Source organism: Lynx canadensis, chromosome C1 (assembly GCF_007474595.2).
Source record: "Lynx canadensis isolate LIC74 chromosome C1, mLynCan4.pri.v2, whole genome shotgun sequence".
NCBI lineage: Eukaryota > Metazoa > Chordata > Mammalia > Carnivora > Felidae > Lynx > Lynx canadensis.
In genome coordinates, this window is record NC_044310.1 from 57,876,097 (window position 1) to 57,899,223 (window position 23,127).

The 23,127-nt window shown below is 34.8% G+C and overlaps 1 protein-coding gene across 1 annotated transcript in view; it reads right to left on the reverse strand.

The window, feature by feature from the left end:
• Window positions 1-23,127, reverse strand: part of ANKRD13C (ankyrin repeat domain 13C) — a 90,345-nt gene that overhangs the window by 4,467 nt on the left and 62,751 nt on the right. The window contains exons 9-12 of the mRNA XM_030327626.2: window positions 20,640-20,801; window positions 10,389-10,468; window positions 8,357-8,455; window positions 3,152-3,252 (exon numbers count right to left, since the gene is read on the reverse strand). Of these exons, the coding sequence (XP_030183486.1) occupies window positions 3,152-3,252; window positions 8,357-8,455; window positions 10,389-10,468; window positions 20,640-20,801 (442 nt within the window). The remainder of the gene's footprint in view (window positions 1-3,151; window positions 3,253-8,356; window positions 8,456-10,388; window positions 10,469-20,639; window positions 20,802-23,127) is intronic.

Below are 23,127 nucleotides of genomic sequence, written 5' to 3' on the forward strand. Positions count from 1 at the left end.
CAATACAACACAGTCTTGGTTACTATAGCTATATAATAAATATTGAAATTGAGTAGACTAATTACTCATACTTTATTCTTTTCAAAATTGCTTTGGCTATTGCTGTGCATTGAATTCTTTCCCCTCCAAAAATCTGTGTTCCAGTCCTAACTCCTACTATCTCAGAATGTGACCATTTTTGGAGACAAGGTCTACAATTTGCAGAGGTAATCAAGTTAAAAGTCATTAGAGTGGTCCCGAATCCAATATGGCAAGTGTCCTTACAACATGGGAAAGTGTGAAGACATATAGCAAGAACATTCGTGTGAAGATGAAGAAAAAGACTGAGGTGATTCTTCTCTTTGTATATGGCTTCTTCAGCCAGGTACTGATTATATATAACTAACTTATCATAGTCTCCTGGTGTCATCACTTTAGCAGTTCAAGTGAAGTAGAAAAACTTGCCTCCCTTTATGTCCCTTCACCTTCTCCCATTTACAGTATAACTATAAGTAGAAAGTAACCATGGAGATAAAAAGTAGACTTTCAAGTAGCCTGGCTATGAAAAGCAAAGATTAAAGGCAAGTGCTGGGTACGACAGAGTTCAAGGGTTTGTTTTATATTTTACTTAGTTGGTTGAAATTTTTTTTCTTTTCTTTTCTCTTTTCTGTTATTAATTTATTTTTGAGAGAGAGAAATGGCACAAATGAGCAAGGGGCAGAGAGAGAGAGAGAATCCCAAGCACGGAGCCTGAAGCTGGGCTCAAAGTGCTCACCCGATGTGGGACTCGAACTCACAAACCGTGAGATCATGACCTGAGCTGAAGTCCGATGCCTAACCTATTATGCCACCCAGGCGCCCCAATTCGTTGAATCTTAAAAGGAGATAGATCTGAACAAAGTCTAACAGCTAAGAGAGAAAAAGCAGTAAAGAAGAGAGTCTGAATATAAAAGAGAAATAGGGGGAGATTGATAGAGCAAGCTTTTTAAAAGAGATGGGAGGAAAACAGATCCATAGTACAAATGGAGAGATTATTCAAGCTAAAAAGAGAGGCACCACTTCCACTGAGACAGGAAAGATAAAGGAAAAGATGGGACTTGCAGCAAAAAAAAAGTCTGTATGGGGAGTGGTGAGTAATAGGGAGGTATTGTTTCAGATCATGTTTTTTTGAAGCAAGCTTCTTTTTATTATTATTATTATTTTAGAGACAAAGAGAGAGAATGCGAGTCGGGGAGAGGGGCAGAGGGAGAGAGAATCTTAAGTAGGCTCCATGCTCAGTGTGGAGCCTGATGTGGGGCTCGATCTCACAATCCTGGGATCATGACCTGAGTCGAAATCAAGAGTTGGATGCTCAATGGACTGAGCCACCCAGGTGCCCCCGTGATTGTCTTTTTTTGGAACAAAGGAAGCAAAAATCATCTGCTTAGACTGTGGGAGGAAATAGTGGAGGAAGAATGGAACTGGTGAAAAGAGGTTCAAATTTAGCCTTTGAGCAAAATGGAAGGAGAATAAAAAGAGATTTAAAGCTTTGGCTGATTTTGAAAACGTACAATTGTCTTAACAACAATTTCTAAATTTTTTATAATTTTCCCCCTCAATTGTATTTTTTAGACTGAACACAGAAACAGAAATGGTGGACCCAGACCCAGGACCAGAGTTTTATAGGATTAATGCAAAAGAGGGACAAAAAGACAAAAGAGAGAAAGGTAAACAAATTCCTGAAAACTTTAAGTATACAAGCAAAAGATTGTCAATTCCTTGTTAAGAATGTGGTTCTAAACAGAGAAATGCCTGCAAAGAAGTATTGCAGACTCTTTTTTTCCTTTTCACATAATCAGATTTTTCTTTTGCATACAAGTCTATATTGTATTGTGGGCATTTGGGGTTTGGGACTTAAATAGATGTGAATGCAGGGATAGTCTGAAACTGTCATATATTCAATCCCTGCCCACTACTTTAGTTTGTCACTGTGCCTCTTTAAATACAGCACCTACGAGGGAGTCCATTGCTTCAACTATTTTCTGGCTATAGAAAATTACAGTGGGATTTTAAGCAGAAATGCTCACATAATGATCCCTACCCACAGCTCAAACACACATCTCTTGATCACTTTAATTTTCAAATCATTTCTGTCTAAGGTCTTATCACTGGTTTCTTCAAGTAGATACTGGGTTCCCAGTGATTTTTCATCACAAAGGGAATCATAATGACATTTTGAAAACATGCTTTAAAATCCATTTTAACCCTCAAAATGCTTACTTCCAGGTTGTGAAAGTTGAGAAGGTTATGTTTAATTTTTAGGAATTAAAGCATTATTTCTGAGAGAAAAGCATTTTGGCCTAATTATTGTGAAATGTGGTTTCAGTAATGTTGAATAAAAAAATAAAATATATCTGAGGGATTATATAAAGGTTATATTTATTATATATTATTTTTCTCTCCCACTGGAATGCAAACACTAAGAGAGACTTTGCTGTCCCTAACCCCTAGAAAAGCATCTGGCACATAGCAAGCACTGATTAAATATCTGCTGGCATATTAATGCCATCCAAACATAAAATGGGTGGTATGAAAGGTTCTCCTGAAGATTAATGCTAAATATAAGTCTAAACTCCTAAAGAAACTTTTAATAGTCTCTTGTTCCCAGTTTTCTGATATACTTAAATAGTTAAATATGCACTACTATTGCATACAAAATGGGAGTTTACTATTTTTAAAGATCATGCTTAAGATGAAATTAAGTTTAAACATTTAAGACTGAAAAATGAGGATTACTTTACCCATGAATACCGACTGCTGATCCCAGAAACATCCCCACTGTTCAGAAACTCAAGAGTCTGCTAAAACTTAGGGCTAAAATCCAGCCTCCCTATTTCCACGTTAAAAACATTATCACAGTGCATTGTAAGTTTACCCGCACCCCATTGTACGAAATACTCGCATATCCCTTATATGTAAGTTAAATCCAGTAGAATTAGAAACGCATTGGGCACTTTATATAGTTGAAAACATGAATCTCAATCCGTATCATCACAGAAAAACTATAAAAACATAAGCAACTAGGAAATCATTTTCCTTCAAAAGCACATTTCTTATTAAATGTTAGTAAACAGTTCCATGTTTCTAACAGGCAATGAAATTACCTATTAGGAAATGTAAATTTTTCTCTTACCTAGTTTTACAGGAAAGCCTGGAGGAAGCTTCATCTGAACAAATTCTCTAAGCTTGTTAAAGTGCTTGAAGGGAGCTATTACTTCCAAAACATTCAATAATCTGAAAAATGGAAGGAGAAAAAAATGTTATCATTTTTCAAATTGATTTGTGTCCTTATGTTGTTTTATAACTATATGCATCAAACTCAGACAGTATTAACTTCTAGATGTTAAGGATGAGGAAATGTCACCTCCTTCATCCTCATGACTCTTTATTATTCTTTTTACTGTCAAAGTTCACAACTTTTACATTTGAATGTGAAGCCACAATTTCCACACTGTTTGACTTGAGATCTATACTTAAATGAACTCAAGGCTTACACCCATGTTCTTTCTGAAGTCTACACTTTCCTGAGTTCTTTACTTAGCCTCACTGTTTGAGTGGCTGTATTTCACTGTCAATTCTTTATGTGTGATGGGCTCTTATGTGCTTAGTATTCCTTGATTTCTTGCAGATTTCATAAATGAGTGTTCTGTTTTGCTAGAGGGCAATCTAGCTGGCATAAAATTTCAGCTTATGCTTCTTTCCCTCTGAATTACAATTTCATGATGTCTCCCAGGATTCAGTATTACACTAGTCATTAACTAGAACTTCTCCTTTCATCTTTTGGTTGGATGGATTTCATTTTTAAGTAGTAGTGTTTTCCTTTTTAAAGTTTTTTTAAATGTTTATTTTTATTTTTGAGAGACAGAGTGTGAGTGGGGGAGAGGCAGAGAGAGAGAGACACACAAAATCCAAACGAGGCTCCAGGCTCTGAGCTGTTAACACAGAGCCTGATATGGGGCTTGAACTCACAAATGGTGAAATCATGACCTGAGCTGAAGTCGGATGCTTAACCAACCGAATGAGCCACCCAGGGGCCCCTAGTAATAGTGTTTTTCTTTCAAAGTGGACCCATGACTGCTATATTTCTTGAATTCTTCTGTGTTTTCTTCAACTGCCTTGATATGTAAATGACATCTTAGCCAGATACACTACCTGATCACACTTTCTTTGTCTCCGAAATGCCAGAGATGTGAAAAAATGTAAAGCCAGGTTTTTAACCTCTTTTTTGGATTTGTCAACAACTGAAGTCCAATAGTCTAATTGGGATAATTATTGTTACAATCATTACTGATTTTTCTCATTAGAACATAATATTATGTTACAAACTCAGGGTTTCCTTACAGAAAAAACGTCCTTTATCCTATTTTGAATACTATTTTGTTTACATTTTGGAGGCTGTCTATATAAGTGGATCACCAATAATCCTTATGTTGAACCCTCTTTATCCTCCATAAACGCTACTTCTCCAATTCCTTTAATCTCTTTTCATAAATTCATTACGAACTATCGAATTTTATTTTCCAGCCACATCTATTGTGTTCACTGTTGTTTCTAATGTATTTATTTTGCAACAGTGTTATTAGTGCTTAATTTATTTCCTTAGCTTTATAGTCTTTTTATTTCATTCTATTATCATCTCATCTTAGAATGATCCATTTCACTGATTTCACATTCCTTTTACATTTCTCTTTTTAATTTCTTTTATGTTTATTTATTTCTGAGACAGAGAGAGACAGAGCATGAGTGGGGGAGGGGCAGAGAGTGAGGGAGACATAGAATCAGAAGTAGGCTCCAAGCTCCGAGCTGTCAGCACAGAGCCCGATGTAGGGCTCAAACTCACAAACTGTGAGATCATGACCTGAGCCGAAGTCGGTCGCTCAACCAACTGAGCCACCCAGGTACCTTTTACATTTTTCTATAGCATTTATAAGGAATTTTCTTCTGTTCTTTGACCTATGTTATATTCTAGAATGAATTTTTTGTCTGGCTTTTATATGCTATGTTTCTTTTTTTCAGAAGGAATGGTTATAATGACCACATTTTATAAATACTAATGTACCTGGTTTTTTTCACATATTAACAGTGAAATTGGGATAACTCCTAAAATTGATAGCATATTACAATTAGCCACATTTTCTTCCTTATTAGAACATAAAACTGGTGTATCCAGTTTTATGGGTCAACTGGATCCAAGACAGGATGAATTATGCAGATTTGTATGCATGGCTAATGCCCTTGCCACATCTGGGAACTATCAATCTCCCTCTCTGATCTATAGATTGAGGGCTATACATAGCTCATTCTATTTTTCTGTATTTGGGTTATTGAGGAGTATGAGGCATGTATATCCTTGGTAAAAAAATATGACTCTTTCTTTCTTCTATGAGAATTATTTTTTAATATACTAGGCCAGTTTAGAAGGGGAAGGAAGTAAGAAGGAAAAAATAGCCTGCGGCTTCAACTTACCCCTTACTTTAGAGAGGAGGCTAAAGCTATAGTTCTGTCAGTCAGCTCTATCGACCCACCTCTCCCATTCCACCCATCTCTCCAAACTGATTTTTTTTTAAATGAGCATCTGATAAGTACAGGTTTGAAAGGACATAGTCAAGATGTTCATTACAGTATTGTTTACAATGGTGAAAAACTACAATCAAAATGGTTATCAGTAGGGGTACAATAAAATAAAGGATAGTACATCAATACTACAAAATACCAAGGAAAGAAGAAAAAGACATAAAAATGTAATTATTGTGCAAATACTGAGATACACTCATTTTTATTTATTATTTATTTAATATAATTCATTGTCAAGTTAGCTAACATACAGTGTATACAGTGTGCTCCTGGCTTTGGGAGTAGATTCCCATGATTCATCACTTGTATACAATACCCAGTGTTCATCGCAATAAGTGCCCTCCTTAATGCCCATCTCCCATTTTCCCCGTTCCCCCAACCCCCTACCCCCATGAACCCTCAGTTTGTTCTCTGTATTTAACAGCCTCTTATGGTTTGCCTCCCTCTCCATTTGTAACTTATTTTTCCTTCCCTTCCCCTATGGTCTTCTGTTAAGTTTCTCAAATTCCACATATGAGTGAAAACATATATCTTTTTCTGACTGCCTTATTTCACTTAGCATAATATGCTCTAGTTTCATCCACATTGTTGCAAATGGCAAGATTTCATTTTTTTTCACCACCGAGTCGTGACCCATTGTGTGTGTGTGTGTGTGTGTATAGACACATACATATATGTGTGTGTGTATATATATGTGTGTATATGTGTGTGTGTGTGTGTGTGTGTGTGTGTGTGTATAGATATGTATGTGTACATATACCACATCTTCTTTACCCATTCATCAGTTTATGGACATCTGGCTCTTTCAAATTATTTGGCTATTGTTGATAGTGCTGCTATAAACATTAGGGTACATGTGCCCCTATGAATCAGCACTCCTGTATCCTCTGGATAAATTCTAGTAGTGCTATTGCTGGCTCATAGGGTAATTCTATTTTTAATTTTTTGAGGGATCTCCACGTTGTTTTTTTTCAGAGTGGCTGCATCAGTTTGCATTCCTACCAACAGTGCAAGAGGGTCGTTTCTCCACATCCTCACCAACATCTGTTGTTTCCCGAGTCGTTAATTTTAGCCACTCTGACCGGTGTGAGATGGATCTCAAAGTGGTTGTGATTTGTATTTCCCTGATGATGCGGGATGTTGAGCATCTTTTCATGTGTCTGTTAGCCATCTGGGTATCTTCTTTGGAAAAGTGTCTATTCATGTCTTCTGCCCATTTCTTCACTGGATTATTTGTTTTTCAGGTGTTGAGACTGGTAGGTTCTGATACTAACGCTTTATCTGATAGGTCATTTGCAAATACCTTCTCCCATTCTGTTGGTTGCCTTTCAGTTGTATTGATTCTTTCCTTTACTGTGCAGAAGCTTTTTAACCTGATGAGGTCCCAATAGTTCATTTTTGCTTTTATTTCCCTTGCCTTTGGAGACATGTCAAGCAAGAAACTGCTACAACTGAGGTCAGAGGCTGTTAGTCTGTTTTCTCCTCTAGGGTGTTGATGATTTCCTGTCTCACATTTAGGTCTTTCATCCATTTTGAGTTTACTTTTGTATATGATATAAGAAAGTGGTCCAGTTTCAATCTTCTGCGTGTTGCTGTCCAATTCTCCCAGCATCATTTGCTAAAGAGACCATCTTTTTTCCATTGGACACTCCTTCCTGCTTTGTCAAAGATTAGTTGGCCATACATTTGTGGGTCCAATTCTGGGTTCTCTATTCCATTGGTCTGTGTGTCCATTTTTGTGCCAATACCATACTGTCTTGATGATTACAGCTTTGTAGTAAGGAATGAATTGAAGCCCCAGGCTATTTTTTTTCCTTCTTAGTTCCTTCCCCATTCTAAACTTGCCTACTGTACACTCATTTTTAAAAGAAAAAACAAGGGGTGCCTGGGTGGCTCAGTCTGTTAAGCGTCCGACTTTGGCCCAGGTCATGATCTCATGGTTCATGGGTTTGAGCCCTGTGTTGGTCTCTGTGCTGACAGCTCAGAACCTGGAGCCTGCTTCTGATTCTGTCTCCCTCTCTCTCTGTTCCTCCCCTGCTTGCACTCTCTCTCTCTCTCAAAAATAAATACAAGATTTAAATAAAATAAACAAACAAACAAACAAAACTGGGGCGCCTGGGTGGCTCAATCGGTTAAGTGTCTGACTTTAGCTCAAGTCATGATCTCACATTCGAGCCCCACATTGGGCTGTGTGCTGACAGCTCAGAGCCTGGAGCCTGCTTCTGATTCTGTGTCTCCCTCTCTCTCTGTGCCTCCCTCCCTCACACTCAGTCTCTCTCTCTCTCTTTCAAAACTAAATAAACATTAAAAAATTTTTTTAAAAAGAAAAAAAAATAAATTAAAAAGCAAAACTCACAGAACAAAATGTAAACTATCCCTCAAGCTTATAAAGAATGCAAAAACACGCAGAAAAATCTAGACAAAAATACTCTAGTTATTCACCTATTAACTATTAGTGAAGTAGAAGTAAACTGTTATTTTTATTCTATAAACTTCCATGCTATTCGATTTTTTACAATAAACATATATTCATTTGTTACTTTTATAATTTAAAAACAATTTGAAAATGTATCTGGTTAAAGTAGTAAAAATGTTAATAATTTGTGAACCAGAAAATGTATATAAGGGTGACAGTATCAAAGCAATGGCTATTTGCTTTTTCATTTCAAAGGCATCAAATGCAACACTCAGATGCCAATATCATTACAATCTTTAGGGTTTCACAGTTTCTTTTATAAACGTTTATAGTTTGTAACACACTTACGACTCAATTCCCAAGGGAAATTCCTGGCTCATGGCTATTGTAGCTTTAAACGTTTTCTTACTCTCTTTGCACACCAGTTCTCTACCCAGATGAGGAGCTCTAAAATGGGGGAAAAAAAATTAGGAAAACCTTTTCTACATGTTATCATCTTTCTATAAAGAATCTGTCATCTTCTAAGGACATCATTAATATTTTAATTTTTCTTACTCTGTGTAGAAATCAATTTAAATTATGTTAAAAGGACTTAAGACATATACAAGAAATGAGACAAGGGTAAAAAAAAGAAGAAACTAGCATAGTGAAAAGTTCAGAAAAATGATCAAACTCAACAAATTTCATATTGAATATAATTTCAATAACCACTATTTTTAGGAATAAACCAAATCACTAGAAAAAATAAACTTTAAAAATATTGTATATCTCTAAAATCACTTATCCAATTGAATCTCTTTTACTGTGTACACTTCTTAGCACTGACCAATAAGAAGAAAAAAATAAAGAATTTTATATTAACTATAGACTATTATAAGATGGAAACATTTTGGAGAAGTTAGAAAAGTATAATAAAAAACCCTAAATAGAAAAAAAAATCGTCATGACAACTTCTTCCTAATCGTGGAAGTAGGCAATATTTTATTTTCTCCACCAAAGGAATAATATTTTCTATAAACAACTGTACCTTCTTTGACACAGTTGGCCAGAAAAAAAAAAAATCTTTTTACTTATTCATTTAAAATAAACCACTTTAGGGCACCTGGGTGGCAGTTAAGCATCCGACTCTTGATTTCAGCTTAGTTCACAATTTCACGGTTCCTGAGATAGATGCCCAAGTCAGGCTCCACGCCGACAGCAGCTGACAGCAAAGGGCCTCCTTGAGATTCTCTCTCTCCTTCTCTCTCTGCCCCTCCCCAGCTTGTATGCTCTCTCTCTCTCAAAATAAACTTTAAGGGGCGCCTGGGTGGCGCAGTCGGTTAAGCGTCCGACTTCAGCCAGGTCACGATCTCGCGGTCCGTGAGTTCGAGCCCCGCATCGGGCTCTGGGCTGATGGCTCGGAGCCTGGAGCCTGTTTCCGATTCTGTGTCTCCCTCTCTCTCTGCCCCTCCCCCATTCATGCTCTGTCTTCTCTGTCCCAAAAATAAATAAAAAACGTTGAAAAAAAAAATTAAAAAAAAAAATAAACTTTAAAAAAAAAATAAAATCATTTATTCACTCATCATCCTTTTATTCAATAAATATCTACTATATACAAACCATGTAATTGGTATTCTAGTAAGGATCAGTAATATAACATTTTGTAAATAATTTTTTTTTTATGTTTATTTTATTTTTGAGAGAGAGAGAGAAGGAGAGAAAGTGAGCACAGGCAGGGGAGGGGCAGAGGCAGAGGGTACAGAGGATCCGAAGTGGGAGCCCAATGTGGAACTCGAACTGGCAAACCACAAGATGATGACCTGAGCCAAAGTCAGGTGCTCAACCGACTTAGCCACCCAGGTGCCCCAGGATCAGTGACAAAACATTAAGCAAAGTCTTTTGTAAGGATGATGAGAAGAAGTCTGGCACAGGCTAAAACAAAGAGATAAATGATAGGAGATGAGCTTAGAAAGGTAAAAAGTAGAAAAGCAGTGCATGGCTTTTCCCACCATGTAAAGTCTCAGCACAGTAACAGAATATAAAAGTTCACACATAATAGAAACACTCAAATAAGCAACTGCAGTGGGAAATTCCTCACATTATATTTTCTTTGAATGGCATCAGAAAGATGTGGGACAAAAGGAAAGTGTTTGAGCATCAGGCAATATGAAAAACAACCATTCCATTCTGATCACACTTAATCGTATTTTTAAAAGAAAAAAGAATTGCTTCGGACAAAACCATAATAGTAATTCTTTCTAAGATAATTTTACACCTGAATATTCCTGTTTTTCCAAATTGTTCTTTCTAAAAACCAATGAACAAAATAAAACCAAAAGAAAAAAAAAAAACAACAACAACAACAACCCTTACTTTCCAAAATAAAATAAAAAAAACTTACTTTCCATTTTCAGCAGATATATATTCTTCCCATGTAATAGTGTTCTGAGGAGGAGGGGTAAGGGACTGTCTTCGAACCGGCTGCCAAAAAATAAAAAGAAACAAAGAAAGAAGAGACAAAGAGAGGGAGAGAGGAAAGAAAAATGTCTTATTTTTAAAAATATAAAATAAAAACATAAAATAAACTATTTAAATTGCTAACGTACTTAAATTAAATCTCTTCAATATAATGCTTTAGGAAGTACTTCTGAGATAGTTCCATGGTGATTTAAGCTCCATCAGTAAGATTATTTTTTTTCCTAAATCTCAAATAAGACAAGTATCAAAGTAATAAAATCCATTCATTCAATGTTTAATCATCTAAAATATTCCTGATATTATGCCAGATGTTGAACATGGGAACAAAAGAGAAATATAAAAACTAACCCTGACTTCAAGGAATTTACAATTCAGAGTTGGAAAGAAAAAAAAACAAACATACAGACATAACAGTTAGTCAGAATTATAAAATATTATGACTAAAGGCCAAATGAACTTACAAAAAACTGAGTAGTACTGAAGTTCAGAAAAAAGAACAACCTTCTATGGACAATAAATTGAGACTAGGAGATGGACGCTCAGATTTAAATGAAAACAAAATAAAAAGTATATTTTAGACAAGAAGAATTAATGGTAAAAAAAAAAAAGTTGATGTATTTGAACTGAAAAGGGAAGTTCAGAAGAGAGAGTAACCATAGTGATAAAGATCATATCAGTTTTTAAAACTTACATGTTGTCTTTGTTAAATATCAATTTGTATTACCACAGGATGGATTTGCAATAAGGACTAAGGGAGTGGCCGCAGAAATTGAAAACTGCCAAGACAAACTCATGGAGCAAAGGGCAATCAGTGAAAGACTGATATAAATAACAAGATAAAGAGTTGACACTGGGAGAGGGCCCCATTCAGAGAAGTACCTTTCTTTCTGGATATTATGAGCATTAGATGTTAATAGGTAGGATATTAGAGCTGTTAAAATCAAGAATTTTGAAGACAGCAAACTGGGTTGGAATCCCAGCTCCACTGGTAGTTGTAGAAATTTGGTCAAGTTACATTCTCTTATGTCAATTTAACTCACCTGCAAAATGGGAGATGACCACCTATCTTATAGTTAAAAATTCAAGGAGTTAATGTATAGAAAGAGCACACTGCCTAGAACAGAATAAAGTATTCAGTAAATAACAGTAACAGTTATATCCAGGGAAGTTTCTAGAGGGCAGTTACAAAAAGAAAAGGGAAGAAATCAGAGTTAAAGATATGGGAATTCTCTGACTAGATAAAATATATATATATATATATATATATATATATATATATATATATGAGAAAACAGAGGGTTGATGACTAACTCCTAAAAATAACATGCATTGGTGGTTTTGGGGGGTGGTGGGAGAGACAGAAAGAAGCCAAATACTAATCAATACAGAAAAAAGAAAAATCAGAGCATCAACTTGTCAGAGAGGCCAAAAGACTGTTAAATACAATGATACAAAGACTTTTAAAGAGAAAGAAGCCTGAAAAGGGGCCATACATTTTGTTGGTCAGAAGTCATTGAGATCTCTGAATAGCATCAAAGGATGTCGTTAAAAAGGAAACTAACAGTGTCTGAACATAGGCAGTATGAAAGCTTTTCCATCTGTGAAAAGCTTACAAGAGACACACAGAAAGTAGGTTATCATCCAGAATAATGGGGGCTATGATTTAGGGATCTAAAGGAGGACATAAACTCACAGAGAAGGTGTTTCTGACTCAGACTGGAGTGGCCAAAGGTAAGTGCCAGCAATCATGGTTCCTGAGCAGTTGAGTCGAAAAGAAAGAGAACAAAATCACCAGTTGAAGGAGACTGAGGAAAGCACAATGGTGAGAAAAATGCGGTGTACTGGAAAACTGCAAGTGTAGTGTGTGTACTTAGTGGGAGTAGAATATGTGAAGAGAAACTAGTAAGAAACAGGGATAAGGGAGCAAGACAGAAATGAGAAAAAGTAGTTTGTAAGGGTTTTGTGCACTGAGTAGATCTGTATTTTTCTCAGGAAGCAATAGACAAATATTTTGAACAATATGTGTTGTTTTTTTTTTTTTAAACACACACATTTTGGAGCCAGACTGATTAAACCCTGTCTTCACCAATTACCAACTGAGTTTGGACAAATTATTCAACCTCTTTTGTCTCAGTTTAGTCAACTATATAACCTCACAAGGTTGTTGTGAGGATAAAAAAGGCTGGTTAAATATAAAGTACTTAAAACAGTGCCTGACACGTAGTAATTACTCTATACATTTTAGCTATTGAGCACAGGCATTACAAAGTTCAATCTATTTCAGGCAGAGCACTCTGGGAGCTGTGTGTAAGTTACAAAGCTATCTGTGTAATCCAAATGAGAAATGACAACAGCCTGCTGTTTCAAAATGGAAGGAGAAAAATAGATTCAAGAAATCTTCAACATTTTGTATTGATCAGACACAAGGGTAAGGAAAGCTAAAAGAAGTCTAAGGACAAATTTCATGTTGCTGGCTTGGGTAATGGTAGTGATAATGGTGCCATCACTCAAGACAGAGAAGACAGGCAGGAGGAACAAAATTGTTTGATCAGATTTAAATATACTAAATTTTAGATACTTATGTTTATCCAAATGGAGTTGATGGAAAGCACTAAAGATCTGGTGATTAGGAGAAAAGTCACAGTCCAAAGTATATTTTGGGTGAGAGTTACCAGTGTTTAAATGATAACAGAAGCATCATCAGATATGCATCCAACCAATGAGACATTAGAGACCACTAGGTGTCTACCTAGTGTCTATTCTCCCATTCTTTATTGTAAAATAAATAAATACATACATACATAAATTAAATATACAAACAAACAAAACTCCCATTCAAATTTTTCGCTACACATATGACTTACTAGATTAAAGACTTATTTTTCTAGCCATCCTAGCCAAGTGTTACCATGTTACTAAGTTCTAACCAATGGGATGTGAGCAGAGTGATGTGTGCAACTTCTGATTGGGTCCTCAAACAAAACAGGCAAGTCCTCTCCTTCCAAACTATTCCAAACTATTATTAGGAATTACTACTATTCCTGCTAGCTGCAATACTAAATACATAATAAATAATCTTAAACCATGTGGATGAGAGTCACATCTAAGAATAGCAAAGAAATAAGACAAAAAAAGAGTAGGTCTGAGATTAACCCACAGAGCAGAGAGACCACACAAACTCAGATTTTTACAGAAGAAAAAAGTAATCAATACCAATTTAATACATGAAGTAGGACACTACACACAAAGCTGTGGTATGTGGCAATGGCTTAGTACAATGACAAGCAGGCTTAAAAGGTAGTTAATGACCCTCATAAATATTGTGATATGAGGTAAAATAGTATCTTGTAGCATTGCAAAAGACAGACAGATATATGTTAACTAACAGAACCTGTAATTCTGGGGGAAAAGGCTAGAAAAACTTAAGACTGCTGCTCCAACACAGAAAAACAGCAAAAGCTAATCTCACCTCCATCTAAATCTCTAACTAAGCAGGCTATAATCAATTTCTCTTTGAACACTGCTTCAAATTTGTCTACTCTTGCTTCCAGTCTGGTTAATACTTATGTATATTTGACTATAACTGGTTTTATACTTGTATATATACATGTATTATCATACATATATACATATTATCATAATAAAGACTCATTTGCCAGGCATGATTAGATAATGTGGCATGTCAGTTAAGTATATTTTTTCAGGTAATAAACTTCTCTAGGCAGTTCCTACTGTTTCTAATAAAATTCTTCCTAAACTGTACATTATACATTACCATCTTATAAAGAGACTGTAATAAATCTAATTTAACCTTTTATTGAGTACTTTACCTCATCATGATATCAATTATTATATTTTAATAAAGTCTTTCCTAGTTTGTTTATTCTAATTGATCCTTTGTGACAAACTGACACTTGTAGCTACATCCTTTAGTGTTCCCTCAGCACTGCTACCATAGCTATCTAATGAAACAGGAAGACATGAAGGCTGCCACAGAATACCAGATGGTTTTCTAATGTTATTTCCCCAGGTCAGCAGGTTCTGTAACTGAAATGTTATCAAACCTTCCTTCATGATTAAATGCAAAAATTCAAATGCCTGTTTTCCTTGAAGCATATAAAAAATATTTTTAAATTTATTGCTAGGTTTGCCACTATTCTATTATATAGCAAAGGCTTCTGGAAGTTTAAGACGTTCATTTATTTTATATCTATGTATTCCTATTTAGATTTTATATACTTAAAAAATACATAAATAGTAATAGACTCTAACTCAATATATTTTAACTATTTATATATTTAAATATATAATATATAAATTATATACACACACATAATATATACATAGTTTGTACACAATAAATGCTTTTACCAATGACTCTGTATCTAAGGTATAAATGGAGAATTGTTCCCTCCTCCAACAATAACTGGTTAGAACAAAAAGGGAAAAAAGCACCAAAAACATAGGAGCAAGTACCCATGACTTAAGAATTTCTGAGCACTTAAGTTTTCCTATAAAAAATATTGTCAAGGGGCGCCTGCCTGGGTGGCTCAGTCGGTTAAGTGTCCGACTGTGAATCAGGTTATGATCTCACAGTTCATGAGTTCGAGCCCTGCATCAGGCTGTCTGCAGTCAACAGAGAGCCCACTTCAGATCCTCTGTGTATCAAAAATATACACTAAATATGAAAAACATATCTGGAAAGGAGGGAGAGGAAGAAGAGGCATGGCAAACTAGTTAAATGGCAAACAATTCCTCCTAAATGCTATCTATAAGTTATTTCTTACGGAAATTAGAAAAAATATTTGCCTAAAAAAAAAAGAAGAAACTCAAAGCTATTCATTTACAACAAAGAATATAAATTTATTCTGAAAAAAATTAGACATTTATTTTTAAAAACTGAATTTCTATTAAAATGTGGCTTAAAAATATTATTTTCATGTTTTTTAAAACAATAAGAATAATTATATTTATTTTCTAGGTTCTTGAAATTTTCAATAATGCTCCAAAGCCAAACATATTTTTTACTAATATGTCTTTTATGAACATAATTTTTTAAATACCACAATACTGATTTTTTTTTTTTTTTACTACATTTACCAACAGCATCTCTCCAGGATGGTATCTTAAGGTTCTGCCACTCCTCTTCCAACTTCAGCTTCCCAATATTTTGAAAGAAATTTTATGACATGTTAAACATCTGAATATACAGAAAGAAGCAACTACGACCAAGGCAGACTGGAAAGGAATATACTTAAAGCAAGAACAGCCTGGGTTAAGGGTCCTATGTTTTTTTAAAGTCCTGTATATGTTTTTTTAAACTCTGTTAAGATTATAAACATAGTTCATCATTAAAACTCAACAGATCCCTCCCTTTACTCTTTTTTAACTCAAATTTTTAAACTTTTGCATGTTAATTTATATATACCTTTCCTAAAAAGCTCATGTAGGTTTAAAAGAACTATATTCCTAAAATTACCTACAAAATGCATTCAAATATTTCTCTCCTCTTTTAATTCCCACTATTGAATAGAATTAAACTGGTATCAATTTCATGCTGCTTTTCATGTGTTAGCAAATTCTATCTACAAAAATACATGCACACACAAACACACATACACACACAAACACAGCTTTTTGTATCTTTTTTATAATTAGACCTATCAATACTATTTTGATGTTCTTGCATCCTGTACCTTACCTGATTCAGCCAAATCAAATTATATGTATAGATGAGTATCTGACAGAATTACTATTTTCTTTAAATTTCTTCTAAATATTTATAATTGAACTCCAAAAAATTCTCAAATGTAATTCTTCAGTTCTTCCCTATCAAAAGTCCAAACTACATATGAGATACATACTTCCTTCATTCTAAAACAATTAAAAATATAATCTTATAAGGATTATAGAGCTAACAAATAACAATATAGTCATGGCTCTTAGTAATTCTTAATAAATTACCTCTGCCAGGTTGCAAATTAGTATAAGGATTTTTTAAAATTCACACTGATATAAAAAAATCCCTTCTAAAGTCAGGTAAAAGGCATGGCACCTGCTCTCAGGACTTTTATTCAACATTATATTGTAGTGTTACTTCCCAGTTACTTCCCAGTATAATAAGGTAAGAAAAACAAACAAAGGCAAAAAGGTTACCAAGGAAAAAGTAAACCTTTATTACCTGATGATATGGTCATCTGTAGAAAACCCTAAGGAATCTATGAAAACGATATAACTAATATATAAATATCATATATATTCCTATATACTATCAAGGAACGACTGGAAAATGAAATCCAAACACATTACCATACTAAGTGCTTGACAGATAAGTTTAGTAAAATAATGTGTAAGACTTGTATACTAAAAACTACAAAACACTTCTGAGATAAACTATAAAAGACCTAAATAAATGGAGAGACATACCATGTTCATGAAATACAAGATTCAATATTTTTAAGATATCAAGTCTCCAGACTTTAATTTACAGATTCAACAGTACCTCAATAAAAATTCCAGCAGGTTATTCAATGGAGGAAGCATAGCTCTTTTTATTTTAATGGTGTTAAATCAACTGGCCATCAAAGGCAAATAAAATTGGAAGGAAGGAAGGAAGGAAGGAAGGAAGGAAGGAAGGAAGGAAGGAAGGAAGGAAAAGAAAGAAAAGAAGAAAGAAGAAGTAAAAAGACATTACACCTTATACAAAATTAACTAATTCATGGACTTAAATGTAAAATGTAGAAATATAAGACTTTATCAAAAACATATAGAAGAAAATCTTAGGGACTTGCAGATAAGCATAGAGTTTTTAGACTTGGTGGAAGCAATAAAACAAAAACTGATAAACTGGTCCTCATCAAAATTAAAAACTTTTCCTTTCAAAAGACCCATTTAATAGGATGAAAAGATAAGCTACAGAGTAGGAAAAAAATATCTGTACACACATATGACAAAGAACTAGTATCTAGAATATATAAAGAACTTTGAAAACTCAACAGTAAAGAAACAATCCAATTAGACAATGGGAAGACATGAAGAAACATTTTATCAAAGAGGATATAAATCTGTATATTTTATAGCAAATAAGTACATGAAAAGACATTCAACTACCACAAAACCCAGCAATTGCACCTGGACCTGACTGTAGTCTTTGTGTGTGTGTGGAGGGGAGGAATATGAACTCTTCACTATGGAGGGAGTTTTGAATGGACCAGAGCAAGAACAAGGTCTGGGCATTCTAGAGAGAAGTATTGAGAGAGGACTTCAATTACCTCCATTCAACCTCCGTCTATACTTTCTAATTGATTAAGTTCTTCTTTCCAGTTATCTTTTAACTCGGGCAAAAACCCTACATGCAAAGCATCCCTTGATAGAAACTCAAACTATTCCTTTCAGCAATAAAAACTGCCAAGACACCAGCAAGACCCTGTGTGACTGACCTCAAGACAATGATCAACCTGACCTTTACTGTCCAGCTGCACGTACTCATTGACCTCTGTCCCACATTTTCCTTGCATAAACCCAGAAGTACTGTCAGCACTTTGGATAGTCTCTGAAACATCAGTTAGCTGTGTTCCCAGTGTTGGCCTCACTGAAATAAATTCCTTTCTTGTTTCACCACCACTTTTCTCTCTGCCTTTGGATTTTGTCAGTGGCAAGTGGCCTAACCTACTCTGTTTGGGATCATCAGAGCCAAGTGCTCTTGCACCCATGGGCCCCAGTTACAGTATGAACAGTACACAGAATAGATACATCAAACAACTAGCATGAACCATTGTCCAGAGCCATCAGGGCAGTGGGGCACATAGAGTCCTAGGGCCCATTCCTTAAGGGTCCCCCTTGCCCATTTACCCCTCATGCACACACACAAACAGCCAGCTTCATGCATTCCCAAAGAGACCATTTAGAACATTTATTTACCAAAGAAATAAAGACTTATGTCCACACAAAAACCTATATGTGAATGTTTATGACAGCTTTACTCATAAATGGCCCCAAACTGGAAACCCAAATGTCCTTCAACAGGTGAATAGTTAAGCAAACTATGGTACATTCATACCATGGACAACTACTCAGTAGTAAAAGGAACAAACTACTGATATACACACCTGGAAAAACTACCAGGGAATTAAGCCTAGTGAAGGAGGAAAAAAGCCAGAATCAAAAGGTTATATACAACATCCTTGAAATGACAAAATTTTAAAAATGGAGAAACAGATTAATGGTTGCCAGGGATAATGGACAGGGAAGGGGCAAAGGGGCAAAAAGGTAGGTGTGCCTATACAAGGGGAAGGAGGGATCTTGTGGTGATGGCCATGTTCTATATCTTGCCTATAAATGCAAATACCCTGCTTGTGATGATATTACTGTTTTGCAAGATGTTAACACTGGAGGAAACTGGGTGAGGCATATATAGAATCCCTCTGTATTATTTCTTACAACTGTGTATGTGAACCTACAATTATCTCAAAATGAAAAGTCAAATTAAGAAAAATCAAGCAGGCATTTATGTAAAAATTGATTGATCTACAGATTCAACATCATCCTATCAAAATCCCATCAAGTTTTTTTCTTTTATACAAATTGAAAAACTGAATCTAAATATTCATCAAGAACTATACAGTTCAAGGGGCTATGATTCACACAGGAAATGTTTCCTTTGATTTCTGACCAGAAGTCAAAAGCTAATTAATTTATTTCATATTAGTTTGTTCTATTATATACCTATTCAGAATTTTTAACAAGTCCAATAAAATTTAAATCACAGGGCAAGTCCAAAGAAATGGCCTTTTATCTGGTCAATAATGGGAGAGGGTAGCAGCTTTGTTAAAGATGGAGCTCAGCATTCCCTCTCTCAGTTCATCTTCTCCATATCTATTTCCTAAGCATATCATGTCCTACTGCTCAAGAGATCAGTAAATACCCGAAGGCCTCCAGAAAATGAAACCCTGTGAGGCTCTATCCCATGGCCCAAAGAAAGTAAGTACAAGAGGATCTGGCAGAAAGGGGACAGGACCACACTACACTGGCATAATCACAACTTTAACATTTAATGAGGATTGTTAAATACTTCATATCCTGTACTTATTTAACTAAACTATGGCTGATTCACTTAAACACATGAACTTTCTAAACATTAAAATATTTTCCTGGCATGCACAGCATTACCATGAATTAGCTGGAACCTGGCATACTAATCTGAAATGGTTATCTATTGCTAAAACATAATCTGACACCATAGGAGAGACTAAATGTTCAAGGAATTCAAGCCTCCTCAAAATAGCCTTTAAACTTTTGCTATTGTGACACATTTTACACTTCAAACCAGCACTCACACATATACATATTTACAAACACATACACCCCTGAAACTTGGTTTCATAAAGAAATAATGACCTATACTACATGTGATGTCCTCTGGTTTTACTCTAACATCATTATTTAGATTCTAGTTTTTTTCTCTTTTAAAAAGGGTGGTCACAGCCTACTAAATTGATTTCATAAACTACTAAGGGGTCCCTATGGTGCCTCCGATTTGAAAAACACTGCTATACAAATGTAGTAAAATGTTAACATTTGGGGAATCTTGATGAAGAGCATCCAGGAATTCTTTGTACTGTTTTAGTTGGTTTTTGTAAATCTAAAATTGTCAAAATGAAAAATAAATTTAGGAATCCATCCAATTCATCTGATTAGGGAATAAGATTGCAGAGGCAATGATGATGTCCCATGTACCTTAGCATTTCCTAATTTCCCCTCCCCTTTCCTTACTGGCACACAATTCTTTACAGAAAGCATGCTCTCAATATACACATGCTGAATAAAAAACTTATGGGAAAGTATAGATTAGAAATGACTTCATTAAGGAGCTGGGCCTTCAGAGCAACAGATTTCAGTTGATGAAGTAGGAAAAACATATGCAAAGGGACACAGATTAAAAATTAACACTGGGTTTCATGCTTATAAAATGAGTTTAATCTGTTAATGAAGACTCAAAGACCAAGAATAAATTCACAAAAAGTCACCAAAGGCCCTATCACAGAAAAATAAAAGGTGATACATAGTAACAAACAAACAAACAAATCTATGAATGTTCTTCTATAAACTCACTGAGCGCCAGGAATGAAGTCTACCCCTTCTCTCTTTAGAAAATTGTAAATTAGAAATATTATACCTCAAAATTCTGTTCCATTATGTTTCCACCTTTACTCAAACTCTCCATAATGGCCTTATTTCGAAGAATATCTTCTTCACTAAGATGTTCTCTTCTTTTTCTTGATTCTAAAACAAGTCCATTCACCAGATAAAAGTCTGCCAAAAAGTTTCCTACTCTTTCCTAAAACAAAATTAAATAATCAAAATAATAAAACATTCAAATATTTCAGAATAATAAAACGAATTAAGTTTATCTTAGATCAAAAAGAAAGTTTCAAAGTAATACACAATGTTTTTCCATAAACATGTAACATTTAGGTGAAAATAAATATTCACTTGATACTTGAACTTAACAAATTATTTTATACATTTTATTAAATTTAAGTATATATACAATTACACATTTAAAATTTGTAAAGGAAAATTTAAAACACCCAAGATGTATGGTAGTTAATCTGCAAATGAATTAAATCTAAATAGAAATACCACATAGTATTCCTTTAAAATCTACTCCCAAGTAGCACAAAGCTATCTGAAAACTTTATTTAGCTGATAGTCAAACACCATGAGTAACAAGGAGGGGTCAGGGATAATTACTGTTCCCATTTTATAGATAGAAAAAAAAAGTGGAATAAAAAGAAATAATCTAAATTACATAAGAATCTCTAGCATAACTAGAATTAATTACCTGTTCCAATACTCTATTCTCTAACAGGATCAAACTTCAAGTTACAGCTGCTTGCTGCTTTCAATAAAGAAGAGAGAACAACAGAATAGTTTTGCTCACCAATACAATTACAATTAAGTGCTTACATTATGGATTAGGGATAGGGAAACTCAAGTGATATAAATGATATCAAGAAAATAATTATTTTCTTTAAATGAAGTCCTTCTTCAACATTAACCTTCACCTTTTTCAGACCCGTGGGTGGTCAGTTTCAAACAGCTTACTACAAAAAACATGATCAATAACTTACTGAAAACAAGCTTCTCATTTCTACCTGCATGCAAATCACTTGGTCTCCATCTTCTGATGTTTCCTGGCATTCCAAAACTATGTGTTTAGAGTTATTTCCATGTCCACCTTGTTTTTGGTGGCCTCCTTACCAGTCACCAAAAAGTAAGGCATTCTGCACCTGTTTCTACCTACAAAATGGGAACCATAAGTATTACTGACTCCCTCCTTACCTGTCAAAGATTTAAGAAGATCACCTAGACGCTGTTCAAGAGCTTTGAGCTGCTTAGCAGTAGTACTAGATGAATAGCAGCTTCAATTTTTATCTTCTCTTGAGGTGATCCTCTAATGCTGTCCAGAAGAACAGAGTACAAACAAATAAGACTTCAAGCCAACAAAGGGATTGCAGTGTAGGAGCTCACAACTAGGAATCCTATAATACTATTTGTTGCCAAACAGGCTTAGAGAAGAAAGTTGAGGAGCCTATATCTAAAAGTGAGAATTTTTCTGTGGCTGAGAAATACTCAGGTGATAATTCTCACTTTTTGAAATCTTCTAATGAGAAAGAATTTATTAAAAGTAAATTATCATATCAATAAAAATTTTAAGTGTATATTCTTCATAATCCAGCCATTCCATTTCTTGCTGTCTATAATAGACAATGAAAGGGCATGTAAATGGATGATAAACACAACATCATTTATAATGGCAGAAAACTGGGCACAAATGTGTGTTATTCATCAAAATGTCCATAAATAAGAGACTGGATAAATAAACTACAATCCATACTATGGAATACTATGCAGTTGTTAAAAAGAATGAAGTGGCACTACTGATAAGAAAAAGCTTCTAAACAAACTAAAGAGTGGGAAAAAAAGGTCCAAACCAGTAGATATAACACTAGAAAAAAATAAAGATATATCAACAACTAAAGCTACATATTACTAGGGATACATATTTATGAATGCAGAACATAAAAAAAAGTTGAGTATACTAATGGATAATCCTTTACAAAGGGCTCTGAGGACTGAGTACTCGTAAAGGGGTACTTTATAACTTTATGTATAAGGTTGTATGGTGATTAATTTTGTATCAACTTGGCTAGACTATGGTGCCCAGCTGTCTGGCTTAACATGTCTCCATGTTGCTATGGAGGTATTTTTTAGATGTAATTAACAGTTAAATCACTAGACTTAGAATAAAGTAGATTACCCTCCACAATGTGGGTAGGCTTCATTCAAACAACTGCCAACCTTAAGAGCAAAGACTAAAATTTCCAAAAGGAAAAGAAATTCTGCCCCAAGGCTGTGACACAGAAACCCTGCCAAAGATTCTAGCCTGTAGATTTTAGACTCAAGACCACATCAACTCTTACCTGAATTTCTGACCTGCTAGAGTGCTCTACAGATTTCAGAGTGGCCATCACCTATATTCACATACGTCAATTCCCTTAAATAAATCAATCTCTTCCATACTCCTCCCTCCTTCTCTCTCTATATCCATATATTTATATAGAGATATACATATATCTAGATAGAGATACAGACAGAGA